At 34.2% G+C, this 26,297-nt stretch overlaps 3 protein-coding genes and 1 pseudogene across 4 annotated transcripts; 2 read left to right on the plus strand and 2 right to left on the minus strand.

Annotated features, from left to right (window-relative positions):
• The first annotated feature begins 3,977 nt into the window (after positions 1-3,977).
• On the plus strand, positions 3,978-5,479 carry LOC145010489 (geraniol 8-hydroxylase pseudogene; annotated as a pseudogene).
• A 1,208-nt stretch (positions 5,480-6,687) lies between these two features.
• Positions 6,688-7,930, minus strand: LOC145008720 (uncharacterized). The gene is made up of 2 exons (XM_078967319.1): positions 7,137-7,930; positions 6,688-7,067 (listed from the first exon to the last, which is right to left on the minus strand). The coding sequence occupies exons 1-2, from the start codon at positions 7,857-7,859 to the stop codon at positions 6,750-6,752; spliced, it is 1,041 nt and encodes a 346-aa protein (XP_078823445.1). The 5' UTR covers positions 7,860-7,930; the 3' UTR covers positions 6,688-6,749.
• A 69-nt stretch (positions 7,931-7,999) lies between these two features.
• LOC145010490 (uncharacterized) lies at positions 8,000-8,809 on the minus strand. Its single transcript, XM_078969023.1, has one exon. The coding sequence runs from the start codon at positions 8,807-8,809 to the stop codon at positions 8,000-8,002; it is 810 nt and encodes a 269-aa protein (XP_078825149.1).
• A 1,706-nt stretch (positions 8,810-10,515) lies between these two features.
• Positions 10,516-14,713, plus strand: LOC145008719 (7-ethoxycoumarin O-deethylase-like). Of its 2 annotated transcripts, XM_078967317.1 has the most exons (3): positions 10,516-10,602; positions 10,869-11,677; positions 14,010-14,713. In XM_078967317.1, exons 2-3 carry the CDS (start codon positions 11,000-11,002, stop codon positions 14,616-14,618), a joined length of 1,287 nt encoding a protein of 428 aa, XP_078823443.1. In that variant the 5' UTR covers positions 10,516-10,602; positions 10,869-10,999; the 3' UTR covers positions 14,619-14,713. The 2 variants fall into 2 exon arrangements, with proteins under 2 accessions (XP_078823443.1, XP_078823444.1); XM_078967318.1 differs by lacking the exon at positions 10,516-10,602 and having other exon boundaries at positions 10,733-11,677.
• The last annotated feature ends 11,584 nt before the right edge of the window (positions 14,714-26,297 follow it).

The following is a 26,297-nucleotide window of genomic DNA, read 5'->3' on the forward strand; positions in this document are numbered from 1 at the left end:
GACTAAGCTTTCATGGATAGTCCATGGAGTGTTTAACCTATGGATCCTATGGAAATGAAAGGTTATGGGTATTAGGGTTTACATGAATGTAACCCTAATCCTCCACACTATATAAAGAGGTCTTTGGTTCATGAAATGGACACTAGAGTGTGCAAGAAAACAAGAGTGAGTCAAGTTTAGCATGGACTCTTATATATATATATATATATATATATATATATATATATATATATATATATATATATGTGGTGGGCCATGTTCATTTAGGTTGGGCTAAGCTTTCATGGATAGTCCATCGACTGTTTAACCCATGGATCCTATGGAAATGAAAGGTCATGGGTATTAGGGTTTACATGAATGTAACCCTAATCCTCCACACTATATAAAGATGTCTTTGGTTAATGAAATGGACACTAGAGTGTGTAAGAAAACAAGAGTGAGTCAATTTCAAGTGTGAACCTAAGTATCCTTATTCTCAAGTTATTCCAAGTTGTTTTTGGTGTTGTGTGATTCTATTTGAGCTGCAACACTTGGGGCACTAAGCTCATGAAGGTTCAAAACTTCAAGCTCCATCAAAAGGTATGTCATCTAACTAGGCTTTGTAGTATAGTTGTTTCATATTATGCTAGTTAGGATTAAATCTTGGAATATTAAATATTTACATGTATAATAGAGAAAACATAGATCCAAGGTTTATAGGTTTACATGTACACCATAGGAGTGTTAGAATGCTCAAAACCCATCAAGATGATATTTTCGATCAGTTGCAGGGGGTATCTTGGCTCTTCAAGATAGACCTGAGGTTCGGGTACCTGATGTACGATAAAATTACAGAAATGCCTTAAACGGTTTAATGTTTTGGATTATTTACATGTTTGTCACAGTGTGTTTATGTTTTTAAGCTCATTAAATGATTGGTTGATAATGGTTCCTCCATTCTCAACCTTTTTTTTTCTCTCAATTGACTCTTCATATATATATATATATATATATATATATATATATATATATATATATATATATATATATATATATATATATATATATATATATATATAATCACCTATAATGGTGCTTTATTTCCTTTTACAATTGTTGACTAAACAGATATTCAAAGCCTTTAATAATTATATATATTATTACAATTGCATTGCTCTTTATTCTATTACCAATTTACAATTATATTGATATATTTTATTATAATTATATTTTATATATAATCTTAATCATGATGAGTTTCTCTCTCTCTCTCTCTCTCTCTATATATATATATATATATATATATATATATTATTTTAAAAGTTCAATTAGTAATGTCTGTATGTCACTTTTTTTTTCAGTTATTTTTTTCAAAATGGCAAAATTTTATGAAGGCCACAGTGTATAAAGGATTAAAGGGATGGAAGTAAGTTAATATGCGGTTCACTCCATTCATAATCCGTTGTTGACGTGATCGGTTGAATTTCATCGCTAATTAAAGTTCAACATGAAGCTCTATGGAAAGATGACAAAAAATCGTGAACAATGGTATATTCAATTTTTTTCTGATAAAAAACTTGGCTTAAAAACTTTAAACAAAAAAGAGGTGTTTTTTTTTCTATAAATATGAGTTTTATGGTATAATCCGATGTATGTATATCCAATGTATAAGTGTATATCCAATCCCTTAGCCGTTGATCGCTATAAATTTCGATGCTTACAATTGATTCATTGGTTCCTTGTTAATAATTGTTCTTTATTTCAATTCATCATATATATATATATATATATATATATATATATATATATATATATATATAGAAAGAGAGAGAGAGAGATAAGTTCAATTGAAAATTTAAAAAGGTTGAAAATGGATGAATCATTATTAACCAATCATTTATTTTTGTTGTAAAGTCTTCTATCGTACAGGCAGAAAGGGGAAAGGAACACATGTGTGTTTTGAAACATAACATTTTTCCTTAAACTATGTTAATCATTACCTCAACAAATAAATAAAAACTATTTTTTTTTTAAGTTTTAAAGAACTATTTTTGTCGAAAAATGATTTTAAATATATCAAAATTTATAATTTTTTATTCTCTATAAATATATGCATGTATATTGACATATTTTTAAGATAAAATAAAAATAAATATAGTTTTAACTCTCGTTATTTATAAATAAATAAAAATATATTAGATTTTTTTTATTATAATACATTTGTTATTCATTTATGAATGAAAATATGCTTGTTTATTTTACAGTTCAAGTATTATTCATATATGAATATAATATGTAAAAAACTTTTTAATAAAAAATCATCTCTGATCAATATTTTATTCATATATGAATAAAACATATATTAGCTCTCGTCACCATTTGTATTCATATATGAATAACACGTTTATCAGAATTTTGTTACAATTAATTTGTTATTCATATATGAATAAATAGTTGAATTTTCAAAACATTTCGTCTTTTATTAACATACTCTTAGTCATATAAGAGTAAAAAATGAACTATATCAAAAAATCTGATACGTGTTTTATTCTTATACGAATACAGTATTTGGCGAGAGTTAATGAATGTTTTATTCATATATAAATATAACAACTGACAAAAGATGATGAAAAAAATATTTTAGGTAAGAAAACTTTATTACGTATTATATTCATATTTATTTGATACTTAAATTATAAAAAAAATAAATAAATTTTTTATTCATAAGTGAATAACAAATGTCCTGTAACAAAAATCTAATACACTTTTATTTACTTACGAATAAAGAGAACTAAAACTATAAAAAAATATAAAATTTTTATTTTATCTTAAAACTATATTAATATTGACATCTAGTTATAGAGAATAAAAATTATGAATTTTGATATATTTAAAATAATTTTTCAATAAAAATAGTTTCTTAAAAATTAAAATAACAAAAAAAAACTATATTTTTGTATATATTAAAGTAATGATCAGTATAATTACAAAAAACATGTTTGATTTGATAAATATATGATCAAGTGTTAAATAAATATATGACTGAGATTCATTCTCCTATGTTCACCTTTTTTTTTGTGCTGAATGGAACTCTCTCCTTTCTCTCTTTATATAACTTTTAATATATATATATATATATATATATATATATATATATATATATATATATATATATATATATATATATAAGTCCCGCTTGATAGTTGCTATTTGAGAAAGTACTGTCTGGTAAAGTGATGTCTGAGAAAGTTTTCTGACTAGGAAAGAAACCATACTGTTTAATTGTACATATGATTGACTATGCTGAATGATGAAAAAAAGTAATAATTCAATAGAAAATAAATTTTAAAAAAGTTATTTAAAAAAATTAATAATCCAATAAAGAAAGAGAAATGCGGAGTTTGGTGTATAATTGTCTTTCCAGCCCATTCAACCAGAAAGACATGATTCTGGGGCTTTCTGAGAAAGATATATCTTACCGGAAAAGACCTTTTATTTTGTGCAAATCAAACAGTCTTTCCGGTCCATTCAGCCAGAAAGATCTGTTTGGAACTGAAAAGATGAGTATCAAATCAAGCCTGATAAATTAGTTTTTGATGTAGCACTGAATTTCATTACCAAAGAATTGTTATTGTAGTGATGTAGATAGTAAATACAAAAGTTCATGTGAGACAATTAAAATGTTAATAGTTTTGCAATGATGTGGGATGTGGATTGTCTTAGTATAACAATATATCCTTCTAACGATTTTTTTTTTACTAAAATAAAATAAAATAAAATCGAAAATAATATTAAAAGTATCCATTTAATGCTCAAATAAATATGGGTATTAAAGTCAATGATTTGGTCTATGATTTTGGGTGAATGCAATGGTATAAAACAAATGTTATGTGAGTTAGTGAGTGTGTAGGTTTAATAAAAGAATCAAGATAACCGTGTTAAACAATCTTCGTCTCCATATCATAGCATATTTAGCGTAAGTGTGAAATCTACCATGAATGGAGTTTGGGATTATTGTCCTTGGTCTTTTCTTCTCCTACACACTTATCAGAGTCAATTTCATAGTTTTTGAGATCAGTAAACCCAAGTACCTACCTCCAGGCCCAGCCCCGCTGCCAATCATCGGAAACCTCCACTTGCTCGGCGACCACCCACACCAATCCCTAGCCAATCTAGCCAAGATCTATGGCCCAATTATGTTCCTTAAACTTGGTCGCACCACCACACTAGTCATCTCCTCCGCCGCTACTGCCAAAGAAGTCCTCCAAAAGCAAGACATTGCTTTCTCCTCCCGCCATATCCTCGACGCCTTCAACGCCCACAACCACTCCCATTACTCTGCCGTCTGGCTCCCCGTTTCCACGCAGTGGCGCACTCTACGCAAGATTCTTAACACCACCATGTTCACCAACTAGTTCCCTTGATATCAACCAACATTTACATAGAAAGAAAGTTCAAGAACTCGTGGCATACTGCAGAAAAGCCAGCATGCGCAAAGATCCGATAGACATAGGTCGAGCTGCTTTCAGAACCACCCTGAATCTCTTATCCAACATTATTTTCTCCGCTGATTTAACAGACCCGTATGAGGATTCCGGTAAAGAGTTAAAGGAGCTAGTTGGAAACATCATGTTCGAGGCCGAAAAGCCAAATTTGGTTGACTTTTCCCGGTGTTAAAGAAGATCGATCCACAAGGGATCAGGAGGAGAATGACACGTTATTTTGGGAAGATTTTTGAGACTTTTGAGGAGTTGATTGAAGAGAGGTTAGAGATGAACTAGATCCAAGCATGATGATGTATTGGACGTATGTCTGAAAATCAGTAAAGAGAATCCAGATGAGATCAGTCAAGCACACATCAAAAGTTTATTTTTGGTACGTAAATTATTTAATTTTCTTGTATTTCAAATATAGGGTCAAATGAAAAAGTGGTATATATGTAGTTTAATTGGTTGTTAAGGCATGTCTCTAAGACTCTAACCATAATCTGATTATCTTTCTCTTGGGTTTTTGCCTCGATCTAGATTTAGGTCGAATACATATGACTCCTATCTCCTGCCAAATAAACTATATTTTGTACTAATATATGAAAAAGAAAAAAAAAAACTTTTTTGTTTTTTATTTATTAATAAAATTAAAAATAAATGTCAATATTATCTAATATTTATAACATATATATAGTGTGATTGCGGAATACATGTCTATTGATTTTCTTATAACAAGAAGTGAAAGCAATAATTGCAATTTTAGATTAGTTTATTATATCATAAAATAAATGATAAAGAAAAATCTATGTATTGTAGTGAAAATTAAAACTTCAGTTTTTTTTTTTTTTTTTTTTTTTTATTTTTTATTTGTTAGTTACGTGACACATTTCGGTGTATTTTTTTTTTCTGTTACATGACACATTTTTATGATTTAATCTTTCTTGAAATTTTTGGTTTGTACATTTGATCTTTCTTGAAATTTTTGTTTTCTCATTATTTTTCAATTAGTTTGATTTTATTTCAAGAAGACAAAATTACAAAAATGGTCCCTATGTTTTGTCAAAAGTAACAAACTTAGTCCCTATCTATTTTTTTTTATGTATTTGGCTATTGTGGTTTGCAAAAGTTGCATTGGAGGTCCTTTTTCATAACACTGTTAATTTTAGCCGTTTGGGGTCATTAAGTTAGGGGTATATTCGTTTTTTTACGTTTGCTTCTCCACCCCCTTTAATAAGCCCTAACCAACGTTCACAAAAATCAAGCTAGCATCTCTGAAAGATCGAAGCTCTCCTCTCTTGCAAGAATGGTGATTTGTACGTGTGGAAGTGTTGCTGTGAGAGTCACATCTTGGACGGACCTCAACCCGGGAAGGCGATTCTGGTCTTGTGCTCGAAATGGTCGAAGCTGTCCATTTCTTGGGTGGGTGGATGATCCAATGTGCCATAGAGCTGTGGAGGTGATTCCTGGCTTGCTGAGGAGAATGAACAATGTTCAAATGATGTTGATTCAAGCTCGTGCAGATGTTGTGAAGCTCAAGTGGATGCTTATTCTGTCTTGGTTCTTTTTTTTCGTTTATATACGTATGCACTAAGTAGTAGTTGGATTTGGGGATGTATTTGGTCAGTGTATTTTGGATATGTAATGTCGGATGGTGTGTAGAACTAGAATGGGATATTACCAGTTGATTTTGGGATGGGATGTCATGTATTAGAATCTTAATGTAATGTATGGTTTTAGTTAATCAGTTTAATGGCATTTTGTCTTATGTTAATTATAAAGCATTGTTTTTTTTTTTTTATTATTGATTAGGAATATTGGAATGGAATGGAAAGAGTTGTGTCCATTTATCAAAGATTGGAATGGAATAAGTTGTGTCCATTTATCAAAGATTGGAATGGAATGAGAAAAATACAAAATCAAAGCCCTATAAGTAAACAATGGAATGGAATGTGTTTTGGTCATTTATCAAACAATGGAATGGAATGAGTTTTGGACATTATCAAACAATGGAATGGAATGAGTTTTGGTCATTATTAAACAATGGAATGGAATGAGAAACACACCATATCAAAACATGATAACTGAGATCATTATAACCAGAAATGTAGCATGACATATGGCTATTATCAACTTGATTACATCACTAATTTAGGTAGTTGCAAAAAGATGTAATTATCTAGATTAAACATGTTTTAACAAAAGCATCAACACAAGTTTATAATCTTAAACAAAAGGTATCCAAATAACTTGATTAGTCATGCTTTCATTTGTATCCAACTTCACTTAGGTCCTACTTGAGGCTTTTTTTCCCTTGTCTATCTTCTTTGCTCTTAACCCACCCATGAAATCTTCACTTGATCCACCCACTGAACCTTGACTTGTTCCACTAAATGCATCTTTACTTGATCCACCCACACCACCTTGACTTGATCCACCCACTACTCTCTGACTTGACCCCCCTTGCCCCTTACATGTTCTAGAGTTATGTCCTTTGTTATGACACTTGGAACAAGTAACAGTCAAGAATTTCCTAGATAGGTTTTTTGATTGGTTACTAGCCTCATCTATAGCCCTCCTCCTCTTTTTCTTTGGCCTTCCAACCTACAAAAATATTAAGGAAATGTTAAAACTGGATGAATAATAAACTATGTTAACTAACATTCAACTTACTTGTGTGTGATGTGTAGGTGGTATAAGAGTGGTTGGACATCTAGATTTTGGCCACATGCTCCTGCCATTGATTGGATCTATTTTGTTACAGTACATTGCCCTCCATGTTTCTAGCTTATAACAAGGATGCACCCAATATTCAGGTTGTTGGGCCTTTTCACCATTTTGAATATGTTCCCATATTGCACAAACTCCATGCCTGCAGACTATCCCTGTTATCTCCCAATACCTACAACTACATGTACCCCCTTTCAAGTTGACCACATACTGATCAAACATCATACCAGTCACTTGATATTTTCTAGAACCACAAAAGAGTGCCCTATATTTGCTTGCAGCTGTTTTGATTGTGTCAAGTATGGTAGTTGCAGTGGGGGTTAATAGACTTTTGCATTTATCAATTTCTTTTTGTACAATGCAATGTCTCTTCATCAAGTACACTCTTATGTACTCCAAACATGTAATTAGAGGCTTGTCCCTTCCATGATCTAGCTTAGAGTTGAATACTTCACACAAATTGGTTAAAAGACAATCTGAATGGGCTCTACCTGAGAAATGAGACCTAGCCCAATGAACTGGAGGAATCTTACTTAGCCATTCATGAGCCTCTGCACTGAAATCTTTGAACTCATCCATTGACCTTTCAAAGTGCCTAATGGTTGTATGTGTAGCACACCTCCATAAGTGATCTCTAAACTCTTCTCCCCTCCATTGCAACTTCATGTTTTCATGTATATGTCTCAAACACCATCTATGCTCTGCATTTGGAAACACTTTTGCTATTGCAGGTATTATGCCCTACATATAATGTAAATTACAGTTAGTATTGTTACAAGCTTTAAAAGATACTTATGTTATATGTATTATACCTTTTGTCTGTCAGATACAAAAGTGAAGTTGCATGATGTATCCAAATCCAAATCATCACCAAGGCATTCTAAGAACCATGTCCATGAACTTGTTGTCTCAGTTTCCACAACTGCATATGCTAGTGGATATATTCCATTGTTGGAATCAAGACCTACAGCTGTTAGAATTTGTCGAGGGTGTGGTCCTTTCAAGAAACATCCATCCAATCCTAATAATTCCCTTTTTCCAGATTTGAACCCCAACTTAAGTGCTCCAAGACAAATGTGTATCCTCTTGAAAATACGAGTTTGAACATCAGGATTTGGTTCATTACACACTTCTAGCTTCACTGTTGTACCTGGGTTATTGGTTTGTAACTCCAAACAGTAATCTCTCAGCAAATTATATTTCCTTTCGTAGTCACCATATAGTTGTTCCTTTGCAATCGATTTTGCCCTGAACACCTTCATTCTTGATATGCTTAATTCCAAATCCATTTGAAGCTCTTTTTGTAAGGCTGTTACTGGGATGCGAGGGTTGGAATCCACTTTTTGGAGAATAGTGCTTGGAAGATATCTAGATGTACATGCCTTCACATTTCTACTTTGTAAGCATAAATGCTCATCAATAACTGTCTTCACCAACCATTGTTCCTCTTCCGTAGATCTAGATATCTGAATAGCAAAAGGACAAGAATCTTTTTGTGAAATTACAGTTTTACCCTTCGATGTGGCTTTACTTACAGTGGAGGGCCCACCATCAGTGGAATCTGGAACCACCCCTTTACACTTGACTCTTACTCTCAATTTTTCATTTTTTGCCATGTAAAGGGCCCTCCTTGTTTTTATTGAAAGCATCTTCACGTGACATTGTATATCTTTTTTGGTTTTAAAAGCTTGACCCACAAAAAATGGTGTAACATGAACTACCCCGGAAGAACAAGGCACCTTCTGGTTCAGGTTTTTTTAACATTCTCTTCCTTAGGTCTTCCTCATATCCTGCACTTTCAAACTCATCATTGTTGATCACACCTAAATCATCATCTTGATTTAAATCTAATTCTATGTTTGGACCTTGTCCAAACCATTCAACCTCATCCACACAACTGTGAAACTCTCTCATATCAACCTCCCAGTCATCTAAAATAGCTTCTGGGTCAACAATGTAGTCAGAATCATCATCTTCTTCTGTATGCTCTTCTGTATCATCTTTTGAATCCTCTGCATGCCCTTCTTCATCTTCTTCTTCTTCAGCTTCAACCTCTCTTTCAAACTCACCTATATTCTGATATCCATCACTACTAAAAGGCTCAAAATCATCTAGCATTTCCCTATGATTCTGGCAATTAATATCACCTGTAATTTCTTGCATTGTATCAGTTTCTTCTGGTATAGGGAAATACGAATCATCCTTAAACTCATTAACCATGTCTTGTTTGTTTGGCTCAAAAGGAACTAGGGACATGGAAAAATCATACACACCATCTTCTCTCTGAGCTTGATTAGTTGATTCTATAAATGGGACATTCATGTCTAATTTCTTGCTACATGAACCAATTCCCTTCTTCTTAGGCCTAATCCTATTAAGCTCAGGAGAAGGATCATCATCCAGTTGCTCAATAACAACTTTACTTGGGGACATGAAGTAAGTATGAAGTCTTGTAGAACCATGTTCAACGTACACATTAATCACTCTGTTTTGAGGGACAAATTGAGTCATAGATATAACGTCTTGATCATTTCCTAAAGCCTTCAATCCAAAATCTAAGTCTAGATTAGGAATTCTATAATGATAGTACATTGTGTCATCCGCAGAATACCCTATCTCACAAATCATGTCATTTAGATCATGAACTGAAAAAAGATCAGTGTCAACAAAGTCATATAATGCCAACCTTCCCTCAACGTACTTTCTTCCTGGGAACTTTGAAAAAAATCCACCATGATGTATTTTTAAAGTGAAGAAATTGTCGTGACCATCTGAAAAAGAAAAATGATGAGCCTTGAATATATAAAACAAGAAACACCAAACAAAAGATGAAACAACTTACTGTAATCTTTATCAAGGTCGGGTGCAATCGTATGAGGACCACGTAAATTCCACATACAAAGTACCATTTTCAGTTGATAAAACCTAAAATCGGATGGGATGGATGAAGGATGAAGATCTTCAAGATGATCAATAGGCTAAGGTGAAAAGGAGAAGAATGGGGTTTCTTGGATCTGCTTAATGAGGATAAGTTAATGACGTATCGTTGCCTAATCCATCTTAAATGAGCGCCAAATGTAAAAAGACGAATATACCCCCCAACTTAATGACCCCAAACGGCTGAAATTGACGGTGTTAAGAAAAAGGACCTCCAATGCAACTTTTACAAACCACAATGGCCAAATACATCAAAGAAAATAGATAGGGACTAAGTTTGTTACTTTTCACAAACCACAGGGACCATTTTTGTAATTTTGTCTTTCAAGAACATCGCAATATCAATCATCGTTGATAAAATTTAGTACGTACACACTATTTTGTAGACTTCTGGCAGCAACAATATGCAAATACCAGTGTGGAAGTATTATTAAATCATTTGCAAAATAAACTTCAAGCTACAATTAATTCAGTAAGTTTTTTATTACTTTAATATCGATATGAAAGTCAAAGATTTGGTGTATGATTTGTGATGAATGCAATGATATAAAATAAGTATTATCTGAATGTGAGGATTTAATAAAAGAATTAAGATAACCTTATTAAACAATATCCGTCACCATATCATAAACTCCCCTACATATCTCGTGAAAGTGCAAAATCTAACAGTAATGGAGTTTGTGATTATTGCGTTTGGTCTGTTCTTATCTTACGCACTTATCGGAATCATTTCCACAGTTTTTGGGATCGGTAAACCCAAGAACCTACCTCCAGGCCCAACCCCGCTGCCGATCATCGGAAACCTCCACTTGCTCGGCGACCACCCACACCAATCCCTAGCCAATCTCGCCAAGATCTATGGCCCAGTTATGTTCCTTAAACTTGGTCGCACCACCGCACTAGTCATCTCCTCCGCCGCTGCCGCCAAAGAAGTCCTCCAAAAGCAAGACCTTGCTTTCTCCTCCCGCCATATACCCGACGCTCTCAACGCTCACAACCACTCCCATTACTCCGCCGTCTGGCTCCCCGTTTCCACGCAGTGGCGGACTCTACGCAAGATCCTTAACACCAACATTTTCACCGGCAACTCCCTTGATACTAACCAACATTTACGGAGAAAGAAAGTTCAAGAACTGGTGGCATACTGTAGAAAAGCCGGCCTGTGCAAAGATCCGGTGGACATCGGTCGAGCTGCTTTCAGAACCACCCTGAATCTCTTATCCAACACTATCTTCTCCATAGATTTAACAGACCCGTATGAGGATTCCGGTAAAGAGTTCAGGGAGCTGGTTGGAAACATCATGGTCGAGGCCGGAAAGCCAAATCTTGTTGACTTTTTCCCGTTGTTAAAGAAGATTGATCCACAAGGGATCAAGAGGAGAATGACACATTATTTTGGGAAGATTTTTGAGATTTTTGAGGGATTGATTGAAGAGAGGTTAGTTATGAACAGATCCAAGCATGAAGATGTATTGGATTTGTGTCTGAAAATCAGTCAAGAGAATCCAGATGAGTTTAATCGAGCACACATCAAGAGCTTGTTTTTGGTACGTCTTCTATTTCAAATATAGGTTTAAATGCAAAAGTGGTATATATGAAGTTACTTAACGCATGTCTCTAAGAATATAATCCTAATCTGATTATGGTATCAAATATCTTTTTCTTGGGTTTTTGCCCGGATCTTGATTTAGGTCGAATACATATGACTCCTGTCTCCTGCCAATTAAACTATATTTTGTACTAATATATGAGAAAATTAAACATTTTTTGTTTTTTAATATAATAATAGAGTTAAAAATAAATCTCGATATTATCTAATATTTATAACATGAAGTTGCATTGTGATTGTAGAATACATGTGTATTGATTTTCTTCTACCAAGAATTGAAAGTGAAAATTACAATTTTAGATAAGGCTTTTTTTTTATTATAAATATATTATATCATACAATAAATGATAATAATATCTATGTATTATAGGAGTACAGCTTCGGTTTATGTTTTTTTTGTTTACATGCACATTTTGAAATAAGTATTTGTTTTTATAGTTGATAATTAAAAATGAATTTTAAATAAAAGTTATGATAAGATTATTATGTATATAATTAAAAATAAAAAATAAAAAGAATATACAAGCGTTAAATATTTTATGTTATTATTGGACATAAACATGTTAATTTGTCACAATATAATAAAATTTTAAATGATAGTTAAATATAAATAAGGGAAGAAAATATAATACGCTGATTTAATATCATTAATTTTATAAAACAAAAGAAAAAAATTACTATAATCTTTATTGATCTTTTAACATTTTGTAAGTTTGTTTTGTTATTTATTTTGTGTCCGGTTTTTTTTTCCTTTAAACCGTAGTTTTAATAATATCCTGATTTCAAAAAAAAAAAGAAAAATAGTAATAGAATATTATTAAGTTGATTATGCTTCTCGATTAAAAACCACTAACTAGAATGCTGTTAAATCAACCCTTAATTATAAAATACACATATTTTCAATGATATATTAACTACTAATTTTATTTTATTATAAACATCGTCAACGTGGTTAGTGATGATGGATTTAAAACTAAGTATTCTAATTTTCTAATTTCTAATAGGAGTCAACACAAGTTGGATCACAATGTCAAACCTTTATGCCGATCGTCTAATTAAAAAATAAAAAAAAAAAACGAAAATAATAACAAAATATAGTTTATTTTATTATCCTAAAATATTCAGTGGTTACATCGGTTTTTTTATTTTTTATAATAAAGATATTATTTATGTATTTATTACTGATGTCGATTTAGATTTTTTTTAGACATTTGGTATTCTAGTTGTAGTACAATAAGTGTGTATAAGGACCACTATAAAAATTGTTGTTTTCTAAATAAAGTTCTGATAAATTATAAAGACCGATTTCTCGATATTTCACCATCTCTCGATTTGGATCGAAATAGTGCTGAAGATTCTCCACATACGAATCACATAGAATACACAAAAGTTTATCGACTTCAATATTTTATCTTTTATCGGGAGTTTATTAAGAAACAAAACCAAGCTAACACTTTAAAGGTTTAATCTTAATAGGAACTAAAGTATTCCATTTCGTTGCCGATTGATCAATAATCAAAGTAACTTAAGAATCACAATTTGGTAAAAACTCAACCAAATTGAATTTAGATCAAATTCATACAAAAAATGAGAAATTAAATAGTCTTTTACTTTTTATTTCTATTATTCTTCCACCTATTTTATTTTAGATGGTGATAAGTTTCATTAAATTTAATTTAAGTTTAATTAGGATTCTAAATTTGTATACTTATTATCATCTTAAATAAGTTAAATAGGTACGAAAAAATAGGAACAAAAGGTATAAAAAAGTTTAATTTCTCTAAGAAAAAATACAAAAACTACCATTAAATTAGTAAACCTCATTAAACATCAATACATAACTAAAATTAACCGTGGTACTACAAGTTTATATGGGATTCTGTTTGATCCTAAAATCTAGATATCAACATATATAGTCAAATTCTGAAATTCATCGATTTCGTCAAAGTCAACTTTTCACCGAACAAACTATTATCTTTTCGTTCTTAATTGCCGTAAATAAATGAACTTTCATTTTTAATTGTCATTATTTTTCAATTAGTTTGATTTTATTTAAAAAAACGTGGCACTATCAACCTTCATTAAAAAATTTAGTACATACACACTATTTTGTAGACTTCAGTACGTGGCAACAACCGATATACACCTACAAGAGTACAAGTCTCGAAGTATTATTAAATTATTTGCAAAGCAATTAAATTTCAAGCTACAATTAATTCGGTATTTTTTTATTATTTTAATATCATGTTATATATTCTATATAATTGTAGGACCTGTTTGCCGCCGGCACCGATACGACTTCAAACAGCTTAGAATGGGCAATGACAGAAGTACTACGCAACCCACATATCATGACGAAAGCAAAACATGAGCTCGAAGAAGTTATTGGTAAAGGAAAAATAGTAGAAGAATCTGACATCTTAAACCTACCTTACTTATGGTGCATCGTGAAAGAAACACTAAGGATTCATCCACCTGTCCCTTTGTTGATCCCTCGAAAAATTCATAGTGAAGTCAAACTCAATGGCTTCATTGTGCCTAAGGGGACACAAGTGCTTGTCAATGTATGGGCCATAGGGCGAGACTCAACCACGTGGGATGACTCATTGATGTTCAAACCAGAAAGATTCTTGACCTCAAGTCTTGATGTTCAGGGTCGGGATTTTGAGCTAATCCCGTTTGGTGCTGGAAGAAGAATATGTCCTGGTTTGCCACTTGCTATCCGCATGGTTCCTGTGATGTTAGGAACACTAATCAATTGTTTCGATTGGAACATTGATGCTGGACGTAGAGATAAAAACATTGACATGAGCGAGAAGTTTGGAATCACCTTGCAAAAGGCCAACCCTCTTTGTGTTGTTCCAATTCCATTAGATTAACATCTACCCGTTTGTATGGTATTTTTTACGTGTTTTTTGGGCTATATAACAATGTGGTTTTATTTTCTTTATTATAACATTATTATTTCATATTAGACATTATTATTTTGTTAATATAAAATTCATACAGAACATATTTTACATGTTGTGTATACAATTAGTCCTATTAAAGTTAAATCAACTTTTGCAAACAAGTAAGGAAATGGTATTCATTATACGGCAACTATTGTTTCTGAATTTACCTAAGGTTGTTAGGGTAAAATTTACATCCTTTGTTTAAATAATTTCCAAATATCAACTTTTAAAAACTTATTTGTAAGATCAATACCCTTGTGTTGATGTTCACACAGATCCAACACCTAGTTATATAGTAATATATTTTGCAGGGAAGTGGCAGATTAGTGAGTTACATTTATAAATAATTATTGGCAATGGTATTGGAGGAGGCATTCCGCACAAAAGAACTTTTAGGTTCACCATCATCAGAATAATAAAACACACATTTATTTTGGAAATGTTATACTCAGATAGATTCTTATTTCAATTATCTTTATCGACATTTGATATACCTTCATAATTTTCTAACGGGTCCCATCTGCTAATTTGTCACCGTCATATTCAGGCTGTCATATACAGGCTTGTAAGCATGCGTACCTTTTTCATGTATTAATATACTAATTTCCACCTATTATTTTTGTTTCTTACTCTATTCGAGGTCATCATAACAAGGAATAAATTACATACTTGATTTCTTCCAACATCACACCAATTTTCCTTAGCCAATCGACTTCTAGTCGAAATAGGAGATTGATAAGAAATCGCTTGGTTAATACTATTGTGGACAATTGAATTGATACTAAACAACGTCTCCATATGTAAGGTCATAAAACCTGTATTTTAACATTGAAACTTTAAGATCAACATGATCAACAATAGGATTTTAGTGTTAAAAGATGTATACAATTATCACAGGGAATTACAAAAAAGGATCTACATCTAAATCTATATAAAATAATTCAACTTCTAACTCTTTATGAACTACATCTCTTAAGTATATCCTACAAACGATATAGAACTATAGAAGTGACTATATATTAGGATGCATACAAGTCTCATACAAAGTCATAAGAAAATTTCCCACATGTTATAATATGTTGGGATGCAAAGTTCTTCATGAAGGATAACAAGAGAAGACTTAGAAGACCCAATTCGACATGTGGGTTTTTAGCATTGTACATGTGGAGTTGTAAATAATGATTGTCATATTCATTGTAGAGTGTGTTTGATAGATGTAGTCAAGGAGAGTTATGTTTAGAGTTATTTATTTACAACTAGATATAGATCACACTTTTTGTAACTACTTAATATGATCGATAATGTTTTTTAGCACCCAAATCATCGTGTCGATTGTGTTCTTATTATTCATCATGTCAAATCAAGCTTTCGTGTCCTAACAAGTGGAATCAAAATCAATCCATGAAGATTCAAGTGATCAGTTCATGGAATGATTCATGATTTGACATCTTTCTACACAATTCGAACAATTATCAATCTCAAAATCTATTGGAATCATTTTCCAATTGTCAATTTACTTTTCATTGATATTTTTGTTAGATCAGATATGAAAAATTCAATATTAAAGCCCAAAGTTCAGCCCATAATCAATCCAATACCTCTTATTTAGCCCAACATCAATTATTTACTTCATAAATAAATCACTTTTGATTTTGCCCAAAGTTTCAGTTTGTTACTACTCATAACCCGTTTATTTGAGCCCAAGAATTAGTCTTGATTGATTAATCTGATCTCTCGTTCGTGGATCACGTTTATTTGTAGTATCACAGTACATGCATCATAGTAATCAAAGTACAAACAACCATTGCATTTAAAAGTAAAAGTATTTACATGTGTTCAATCATTGTATATTGATACCAAAATAGTTATAGTAAAATACAGAAGATATGACTCAAAATGGTTCCATCTTCTCAAAAAGCTTGGGGAGTACCTGTTTTGTAACGTCCGAAAAATACATGCCAAAAATTTCATTTTTAAATAAGTTATTATAAAACCATAAGTAATAAAACATCCATAGGAATTATTTGTAACTTGTTTGGTAGTTTAATTCTTGATCTTGATGTGTTTTAATGGAATCCATAATTTATCCTCAAGTTATGGATTACCAAAAGTCACACTTTTAAAGTGCATTATTAAACACATAGGTTACATAAAATGAAAAGTCTCTCATTTTGTTAATCCATTAACTCATAAGTTATGAAGGATGAAAAGTTTCAAACGTTACAAAACTTGCCCTCAAGTTTTGGAACATGTAAATTCTCTTTAAAAACTTTAGTTCCAACCCCTAGAATTTTAAAGGTTAAAATTCAACCCTTATACTTTATAATATTATAAGTTAATAATATATATATATATATATATATATATATATATATATATATATATATATATATATATATATATATATATATATATATATATATATATATATATATATAAGATCAAGTCGTTTTACCGTTAGTAGGCCTCATTCACGAAGCCGGTCTATAAGGGGGGTATAAGGTTGTTGCCGATAAAATAGCAGCTTAATGGGTGTCCACTCTCACCCACCGCTTCCTTGACTAGTGGAGGGTCGTTAGCCGAATGGGTAAGACAATGACCTTAATCCTCATTAAAAGTATAATGATTGTAAAGTAACTAAATGTTTTTTTTTTTTATATAAATTCTCAATCTTAGTTGCTTTAGGAAAATGTGAATAAGGTGCTAGCCCATGACATTACACTTTGCACTTTGTTTAAGTCGTTAGTGGAGAGTGTGTGGTTAACCGACACACTAACCTGGACTTAACAAGGTAGGAAAAGGGTGACTTAAGGTTTATCATAGGTCGGTGGAGTGCATATGGTTAACCGGCACATCGATTGAGTGATAAACATTAAGGGTACCAAAGTAATTTGCATGGTTACTTCACATCTTGTTTTGTGATCATCGGCATCCCGGTCACAAAACTTGAAGGGCACACTCGAGATTGAAAGATGTCATTGAAAATTTCAATGAATCTCAAAGAATCTAGGAGTTTCAAAACCAATTAAAACCTAATAATTTATTTCGTTTTTTCACGGTGGAAAATTGGTGAATCGTCATTCACCTACCTTGAAATATTTTATAGCTTGGATTACGACATCCCTCTTCTAAGTTATTGAATATTGTGTTGGGTCCTAGCCTTAATATTACATTTGGGTGTTTTATTAAGGACTATCTTCATATCTAATCGAAACTTGTCTTTCTGTTTTAGATGTCTTCAAACAATGTTGCTTCTTGCTCAAACCCTACCTGCTCCTTCTCTCTCATGAACAGTTGTAGGAGAGTCATCTTCGATGGTTCCAACTTTATGGATTGGGTACGAAACATCAGGATGATCACTCGTTACGAGGACAATGAATCTGTCCTCGACAAGGAGATAAAGGAACTTGATGAGTCGTCTACTACTCCTGAAGAGATTGCTGAATTCCGGACTCATGAGAGAGATGCCATGAAAGTGGCATGTATCATGTTGACCAGGATTACAGCCGAGCTCCAGAAGTCATATGAGGACTATTACCCTTTTGAGATGCACCGGGACTTGATGGACCGCTACCATCAAAGTGCTCACCAAGAGAGGTATGACATCATTTGCTCCATGACAACAACCTGAATGAAGGATGGTGAACCCATCACGGGCCACTTATAGAAAATGAAAAGGTATGTGGACCGTTTGTTGAAGCTAAATGTGAAATTCCCCGATGAGTTGGCAATTGACATCATTTTACAATGCTTACCTTCTTGTTTTGATCAATTCCGAATGACATACCACATGAACAAGGAGGAAGTTACACTCAGCAAACTTCAAGGACTCTTGAAGAGCGCCAAAAATAGTCTTAAGGGTAAATCGGTTGTTACCACTCCTACTCCTACTGCGGCCCCGGTCTTGGCAATCGGGCAAGGCAAAGGGAAGAAGAGGAATAACCTTATGAAGGGTACCAAGGGAAAGTCCCTTGATGGCTCCTCTTCAAGCAGAACCAAGAAATGTTTCGTCACTCCTTCAGCCAACCCTAAAGAGGCTGAATGCTTCTATTGCCACAAAAAGCTTCACTGGAAGTGAAACTGTCCAAAGTATCTGCAAGATGTGAAGGATGGGAAAGTGAAACTCAACCATGCAGGTATTTACACTATATTGTCTAATAACTCACACCATTCTAATTCTTGGTTCCTTGATACCGGTTGTGGTATTCATATTTGTTCTGATTTGCAGGGACTAAGAAGAAGTGAGGATGTGGAGCATGGGAAGATAAGCTTAATAATGGGGAATAGGAAAGCATCACCAGTCACCAAGATTGGAGTTTATACTTTGTTGCTAAATAGTGGGTTAACATTAGATTTGAATAAATGTTGTTACTCGTCTGAAATGGTGAGGAATATTATTTCTTTTCATGCTTTGTACAAACAAGGGTTTACCTTTTCTTTTCTTAATGAATATGGTAGTATTAATGTTTTCTTTAATAATGTTCTTTATTATAAAGAATTACCTTGTGACATTGTGTATGAAGCTGTGTCGGTTGTAGATAACTTAGGAAATAATGTATTGTGTATTGATTCTTCCACTAACTTGGAAAATGCATCACTATGGCATTGTCGTCTTGGACATGTAAGCAAGAAACACATAGGCCAACTCCAAAAGGATGGACTCTTAGAGTTATTTAACCAAAAGTCGGATGATAGTTATGAATCTTGTCTACATGGAAAAATGAAAAAATTACCCCTTCACTGGTTCTTGTACTAGGGGTGAAGATTTGTTGGATCTGGTACACACGGATATGTGAGGACCCTTCAGAACCACCACAAGGGATGCTAACCGCTTCTATGTGACTTTTACTGATGATTTTAGTAGATATGGATATGTCTACTTACTCAAACATAAGTCAGAAACCTTTGAAAAGTTCAAAGAGTTTAGCAGGAAGTGGAGAATCAATTGAGCAGGAACATTAAGATTTGAAAGACCCCAACTTTCGTATTTTTGAAAGACCCAAACTTTCATAACTTCACAATATCATTACTCCAAAACATGCTATTTGCATATTTATAAAAGCAATATTTTACATTGATAAAAAGGGAATTACAAACTTTTGGATACAAACCTTCTATTACAAAGTGTTATATATATTACATAACTACCCAGGATATTGTAATTCATACAAACATAAAATGTAGTACAAAAGTACTATTACAAATTATTCTACATCTTTCAATAGTATGTAAACATACTAGTTACTTATCACCTGCAATTGTAAAACATTGATACAGTAAGCGGTGATGCTTAGTGAGTTAAAAAATAGATACAATATAATGTTATGCCATATATATACTTCAATGTGGCAAAAGCAAAGAGGAACAACAAGATGTATGTGAGATCATGTGACAAGCGTTCATATCAATCAAAGACTTTATTCAAAGATATAATTTTCAATTCTTGATATACATCAATAAAGCTTTGGCCCAAATGGCATAGAAGACATGCAATTTCTGATTAACATCTTGTTAGATTTCAGGCTTATAGTCCTGTCTAACCATTTTCCAATGCCATAGAATAGAAGTCATTCTCTTACGGAGACATGCTCTACATGGCCAGAGGCTACGTACCAGTACCAATGTGAATCTAAGTCCTTTCACTGATCACATGGTCAAAGGTATTACAATTGCTATAAACATAGCGAATAACACGAGAAAATAACTCAGAATAATAACACTGAAAAGCACATAGCACATATAACACATAACATACAATTGTTCCTATATATTGAACTCACCTTAAGTTAACCGGGGGTTAAAATAGTAATTTGGACAGCACTTCGGCTTTAAATATGTCTTTCTATGTTGAAAACCAGGAGCTTAATTGAAAACCAGGCTCTGCGAAGGTAGGGATTCAAAACCGAAAAGATCAATTTTCAGGCTTCTCGGGGGTCTCGGGACGTGTTTCGGGTGCTAAAATTGATATCGGGGCTTCGGGGAAAGCCAAAATGAAGAAAATATGGAAAGAGGGGCTAAAAGTGACAAATTTCCAAAGTTAGTCGGAAGGTCTCGCAGCCTCTTTCGGACTAAAGGGGCTAAAAGTGACAAATTTCCAAAGTTAGTCCAAAGTTAGTCGGAAGGTCTCGCAGCCTCTTTCCAATGTTAGGGCCGAGGTTCGGAGTCGGCTAAGCAGTGAAGGGCTCGGTGGCAGCTTCAACGAAGGGCAGGTGGCGCGAAGGCGAGGCTCGGATGCGAGGGTCGGACCAGTTGGCGCGCATGCGAGGCTCGGTCAGTGAGGTTCGGATACGAGGCTTGTAGGCGAGACGTGTCTCGCTCCTGCTGGACCTCGGCCTCGGCGAATCGGAAAGCAACACACGTTGGTCTTGGGTTGGGCCACATCTCCATTGATGCCGCTGCTTCATGCGAGTGACGTGTCCGAACACTATTCATGCGAAAATTCTCGGTTTTCGGGCCCCGAACTTCTAAAATCCATAACTTTCTCATACGAGCTCCGTTTTTGACGTTCTTTATATGCACACGTAGCTAAAATTAGGCTCTACAACTTTCGTTTAGACTTAGTCGGCTAATTTTGACTTTATTTTTAATATTATTATTTTTAATAGACCGGGAAAGGAAAATCCGTTAAAAATTCATAACTTCTTCATCTGACATCCGTTTTCGTCAAACTTTTTACCGTTGTACTACATATGACGAGACCTTAGATTCTTGTTTAGGATGTATTGGTAAAATATTGCTCGATCTAAAATTCGAGTTTTTAGCTGTCTACTGTTAAGTTGAAACTTTGAAAAATCATAACTTCCTCATACGAAGTCAGATTTGACGTTCTTTTTATCGAATTTCTCGGTTTAACGAATACTACGACTTTCATTTAGATTACAAAGGCTAAAATCAAAAAATCACTTTTTATGTCATTCGGCACCGTGCTGATTTTGTCGCGGATCTTCGGTTGGTCATAACTTCTTCGTTATAACTCGGATTTTGACGAGGTTTTCGCCTACAAGTTTCTAACGAGATTCTCTACAACATCAAATAATAAAATTTTACTTATTTAAAATTTTATATTTTCGCTAAATTTCACTATTTGGCTTTTAATTGGAATCTCATAAGACTTCTAATATTTTCTGAGTGATTTTAAACATTGTTTTACTTCACTTCTAGTAAAAAACATCTATTACAACTCAACACTCAATTTTACATAATATTTCACAATTTTATTCATTACAAAACACGATTTCAAAACATGTATGTTACAAATACCTCCTCCTTTTAAGGATTTCGTCCCTGAAATTACATCGATTAAAATAAATGGGGATATTTTGCTTTTATCTCATTGTTATTCTCCCAAGTATAGTTTGGGCCACGATGGTGTTTCCACTTGACAAGAACCAATTCTACTTCTTTATTGCGTAGCTTAGTTTTTCTTTTATTCACGATTTCTTCAGACTCTTCAACATATCTTAACTTATTATCCAATTTCACTTCGAATAATGGAACTGTTTGATCGTAGATGCTCAAGCATTTGCACAGATAACTTACATGAAACACATCATGAATACCTGCAAAATCTTCAGGCAATTCTAAGCGGTATGCTTGCTTTCCAATTCTCTGGATGATTTTGAAAGGACCAACAAATCTAGGACTCAACTTTCCTTTCTTCCCAAATCGCATAAGGCCTTTCCATGGGGATACCTTCAGCATCACGAAATCACCCACTTGGAATTCTATAGGTCGTCTTCTCTTTTCTGTATAGGACTTCTGTCGATCCTGGGCCGCTTTCATTCTTTCTCGTATGATTTGAATCTTGTCAGTGGTGTCTTGAATCATTTCAGGGCCTCCAAGGATCTTCTGTCCTATATCACGCCTATATAACGGCGTACAACATTTGCGACCATATAATGCTTAATATGGTGGCATTTTAATTGAAGTGTGGTAACTGCTATTATACGAAAATTCGACAAGCGGTAAGTATTTATCCCAGTTACCACCGAACTCCAAAACACATACACGAAGCATATCTTCTACTGTCTGGATTGTTCTCTCCATCTGACCATCTGTCTGCGGATGATAAGCGGTGTTGAGAGCAACTCGAGATCCCAATTCGTGTTGCATACTCGCCCAAAAGTGAGAAGTGAAGCGAGTATCACGATCGGAAATGATCTATAGTGGCACTCCATGTCTTGCAACAATTTCATCCAAGTATACTTGTGCGTATTTCTCCATTGGAGCCATTTCACGCATGGCGAGAAAATGTGCACTCTTAGTCAAGCGGTCGACGATTACCCAAATGTTATCATGCTGTCTAGCAGTCTTTGGCAATTTGGTAATAAAATCCATCGACAGCTCTTCCCACTTCCATACAGGAACACTAAGACTTTCTGGGGTTCCATAAGGTTTTTGGTGCTCTATTTTTACTTGTAAGCATACTAAGCATTCTTGTACATATCTTCCAATGTCTCTCTTTAATCCAGGCCACCAATAATCAGCTCTTACATCATAGTATATTTTACTTGTACCAGGATGTATTGATAGCTTAGACTTATGAGCTTCATCTAAAATCTCCTGTCTTAATCCACCAATCTTTGGAATCCATATACGATTCTTAAATACTTTTAATCCTAGTGGATCATCAAGTAAAACATCGACACAATGTACCATTACTTCCTTCTTCACATTTTCTGGCTTTAAGGCTTCAACTTGCCACTTCTCTAGTTCATCAAGAATGGTGAACTTCACCGTAGTGTGAGTAATAGTATAACACATACTATTACGATAAACTTTCCTGCTAAGTGCATCTACAACCACATTAGCCTTAGGATGGTACAGGATTTTGCAATCATAGTCTTTGATCAGCTCCATGGCTCGTTGTTGTCTCATATTCAGAGTTTGCTGACTGAATATATACTTGAGACTCTTGTGGTCAGTAAATAATTGGCATTTCGTACCGAAAAGGTAATGTCTCCAAAGTTTTAGGGCAAATACTACTGCAGCGAGTTCAAGATCATGGGTGGGATAATTCTTTTCATAATCTTTCAGTTGTCTTGAGGCATAGGCTATCACTTTACCACGCTGCATCAACACACAACCGAGTCCCAATCTTGAAGCATCGCTATATACGGAGAAATCAGCATCACCTTCTGGGAGTGATAAGATGGGAGCATGAGTCAAAAGATCTTTTAGAGTTGAGAAAGCTTTTTCTTGAGCTTCACCCCATTCAAAATTCACTTCCTTCCGTGTAATACTTGTGAGAGGTACGGCTATACGAGAAAAGTATTTAATGAATCTTCGATAATATCCCGCAAGACCTAAGAAACTTCGAATTTCGGAAGCATTACAGGGCACTTCCCAATTTTGAATGGCTTCGATTTTGATGGGATCTACAGATACACCGTTACTAGAAATAATATGGCCGAGAAATTGAACTTGACGAAGCCAAAATTCACATTTCGAGAATTTAGCATAAAGTTTCTCCTTTCGAAGAAGTTCTAAGATTTCAAGAATATGAACGGCATGATCGGCTTCAGATTTGGAATAGATTAGAATATCATCAATGAATACGATGACAAACTTATCGAGCATTGGGTGGCACACTCGATTCATCATATCCATGAATACGGCAGGAGCATTTGTCAAACCGAATGGCATGACAAGGAATTAGAAATGCCCATAACGAGTACGGAAAGCAGTCTTCGGTACATCTTGCTCTTGTACTTTCAACTGATGATAGCCGGATCTCAAATCAATCTTTGAGAAATAGCTAACACCCTGAAGTTGATCGAATAAATCGTCAATGCGAGGTAGTGGGTACTGGTTCTTGATAGTCACCTTATTCAGCTCACGATAATCAATGCACATTCGCATCGATCTGTCCTTCTTCTTGACAAACAATACTGGAGCACCCCAGGGAGAGGTACTCGGTCGAATAAAGCCTTTGTCTTGTAATTCCTGCAGTTTGATCATCATTTCTTTCATCTCGGCTGGCGCAAGACGATAAGGAGTCTTTGCAATCGGAGCAACACTGGGCACAAGGTCAATTTGGAATTCTACTTGTCTGTCCGGAGGAAGTCCAGGCAGATCATCGGGGAAAACATCGGGATATTCGTTAACAATGGGAATATCATTTACAGTTTTATTCTCCTTTCTTGATATGTCAACTGTATAGGCCAGATAGATAGGAAAACCTTTCGATATGAATTTACGAGCTTTGAGGAAAGAGATTATTTTTAAGATCCTTTGTTCACCGTAGACTTGAATAGGATCTTCCCCTTCAATTGGAATGTGTACCATCTTTTCGTAACACAAGAGTTCTGCATGGTTTTTTGACAACCAATCCATGCAGAGAATAATATCGAAATTGGGAAAGGAGATAGGGATTAGGTTAGCAAGAAAATTATAGCCTTCAATTTCTATGACACAATCCCTATAGATTTTATCAGCAAGTAATGATATACTTCCTGCAGTATCTACGTGAAATGGTTGTGCGAGTGCATAGCAAATAGTTTGAAAAGAATGCGCAAATTCATAAGATACGAAAGAATCCGAGGCTCCAGAATCAAATAAGATGTGAGCAGGTCTAGAGTTGACAAGAAATGTACTTGTCACGACATTCGGGTCCTCACGTGCTTCCTCTGCGGTAATCTGGAATGCACGACCCTTAGCTTTTGGCACCTACTCCTTTTTAGCTGGAGTACTCTTTGGTTGTTGGACAGGGACTTGACTTTTCGCTGGTTGTTGAACAGAAGCTTGACTTCCCATCACTTGGCTGGTAAGAGTAGGGCAAAAATGCTTCTTGTGGCCAGTAATACCACATGCATAAGAAGTCACATCCTTCCTTGGGCAAGCTGGCTTGATATGACCTGTTTCTCCACATCCATAATAGACAATGGATTCCTTGTCTATTTTGCATTGACAAGGATGATTCCTTCCACAAACGCGACATGACGGCGATTGAATAGAAAAAGATTGTGACCTACCACGGCCACGAAAAGCACTCTGAGATTGTGCTTGCTTGCTTGGATCAGTTCGAATAGATTGAGTTTGTGGAATAGTGGAAGCAGGAGTAGTTCTTTCAGTACGTGGATGCTTTGGAATAGTAAGAGTGGCACCACGTATTTCTAAATCATGCTCACGCCTTCGAGCATACTCAACGGCTTTTTCGAATGACAGAACATCCCGTTTGACAACGAAATCATGGATTTCGTGTTGTAGTCCCTCCATGAATAACTGAATTTTCTCATCTTTAGTTGGAATATACTTCGTAGCAAACGTTGCTCTTTGATTAAATTGAGTTTCGTACTCATTCACAGTCATTCCTCCTTGTTTAAGCTTGAGGAATTCCTTCTCCAAACTTCTCCTCATATCTAGAGGGCAATACTTCTCTAGCACACGAGTCTTGAACAACTCCCAGGATAAGTTCTCCTGGTCACATCCATCGAGAACTTCATATGTTGCTTCCCACCAGATTAAAGCTTCTCCAATGACCATTGCAGAAGCATGGATAACCTTGTCTTCATCATCCACATGAGAAACACAAAATACTTTCTCGGTGTTCTGAATCCAAGTTAGAACAATTATAGGATTAAGGACACCAGAAAACTCCGTAAC

The sequence above is a fragment of the Lactuca saligna genome, chromosome 8 (genome assembly GCF_052625555.1).
Source record: "Lactuca saligna cultivar CGN05327 chromosome 8, ASM5262555v1, whole genome shotgun sequence".
Taxonomy (NCBI): domain Eukaryota; kingdom Viridiplantae; phylum Streptophyta; class Magnoliopsida; order Asterales; family Asteraceae; genus Lactuca; species Lactuca saligna.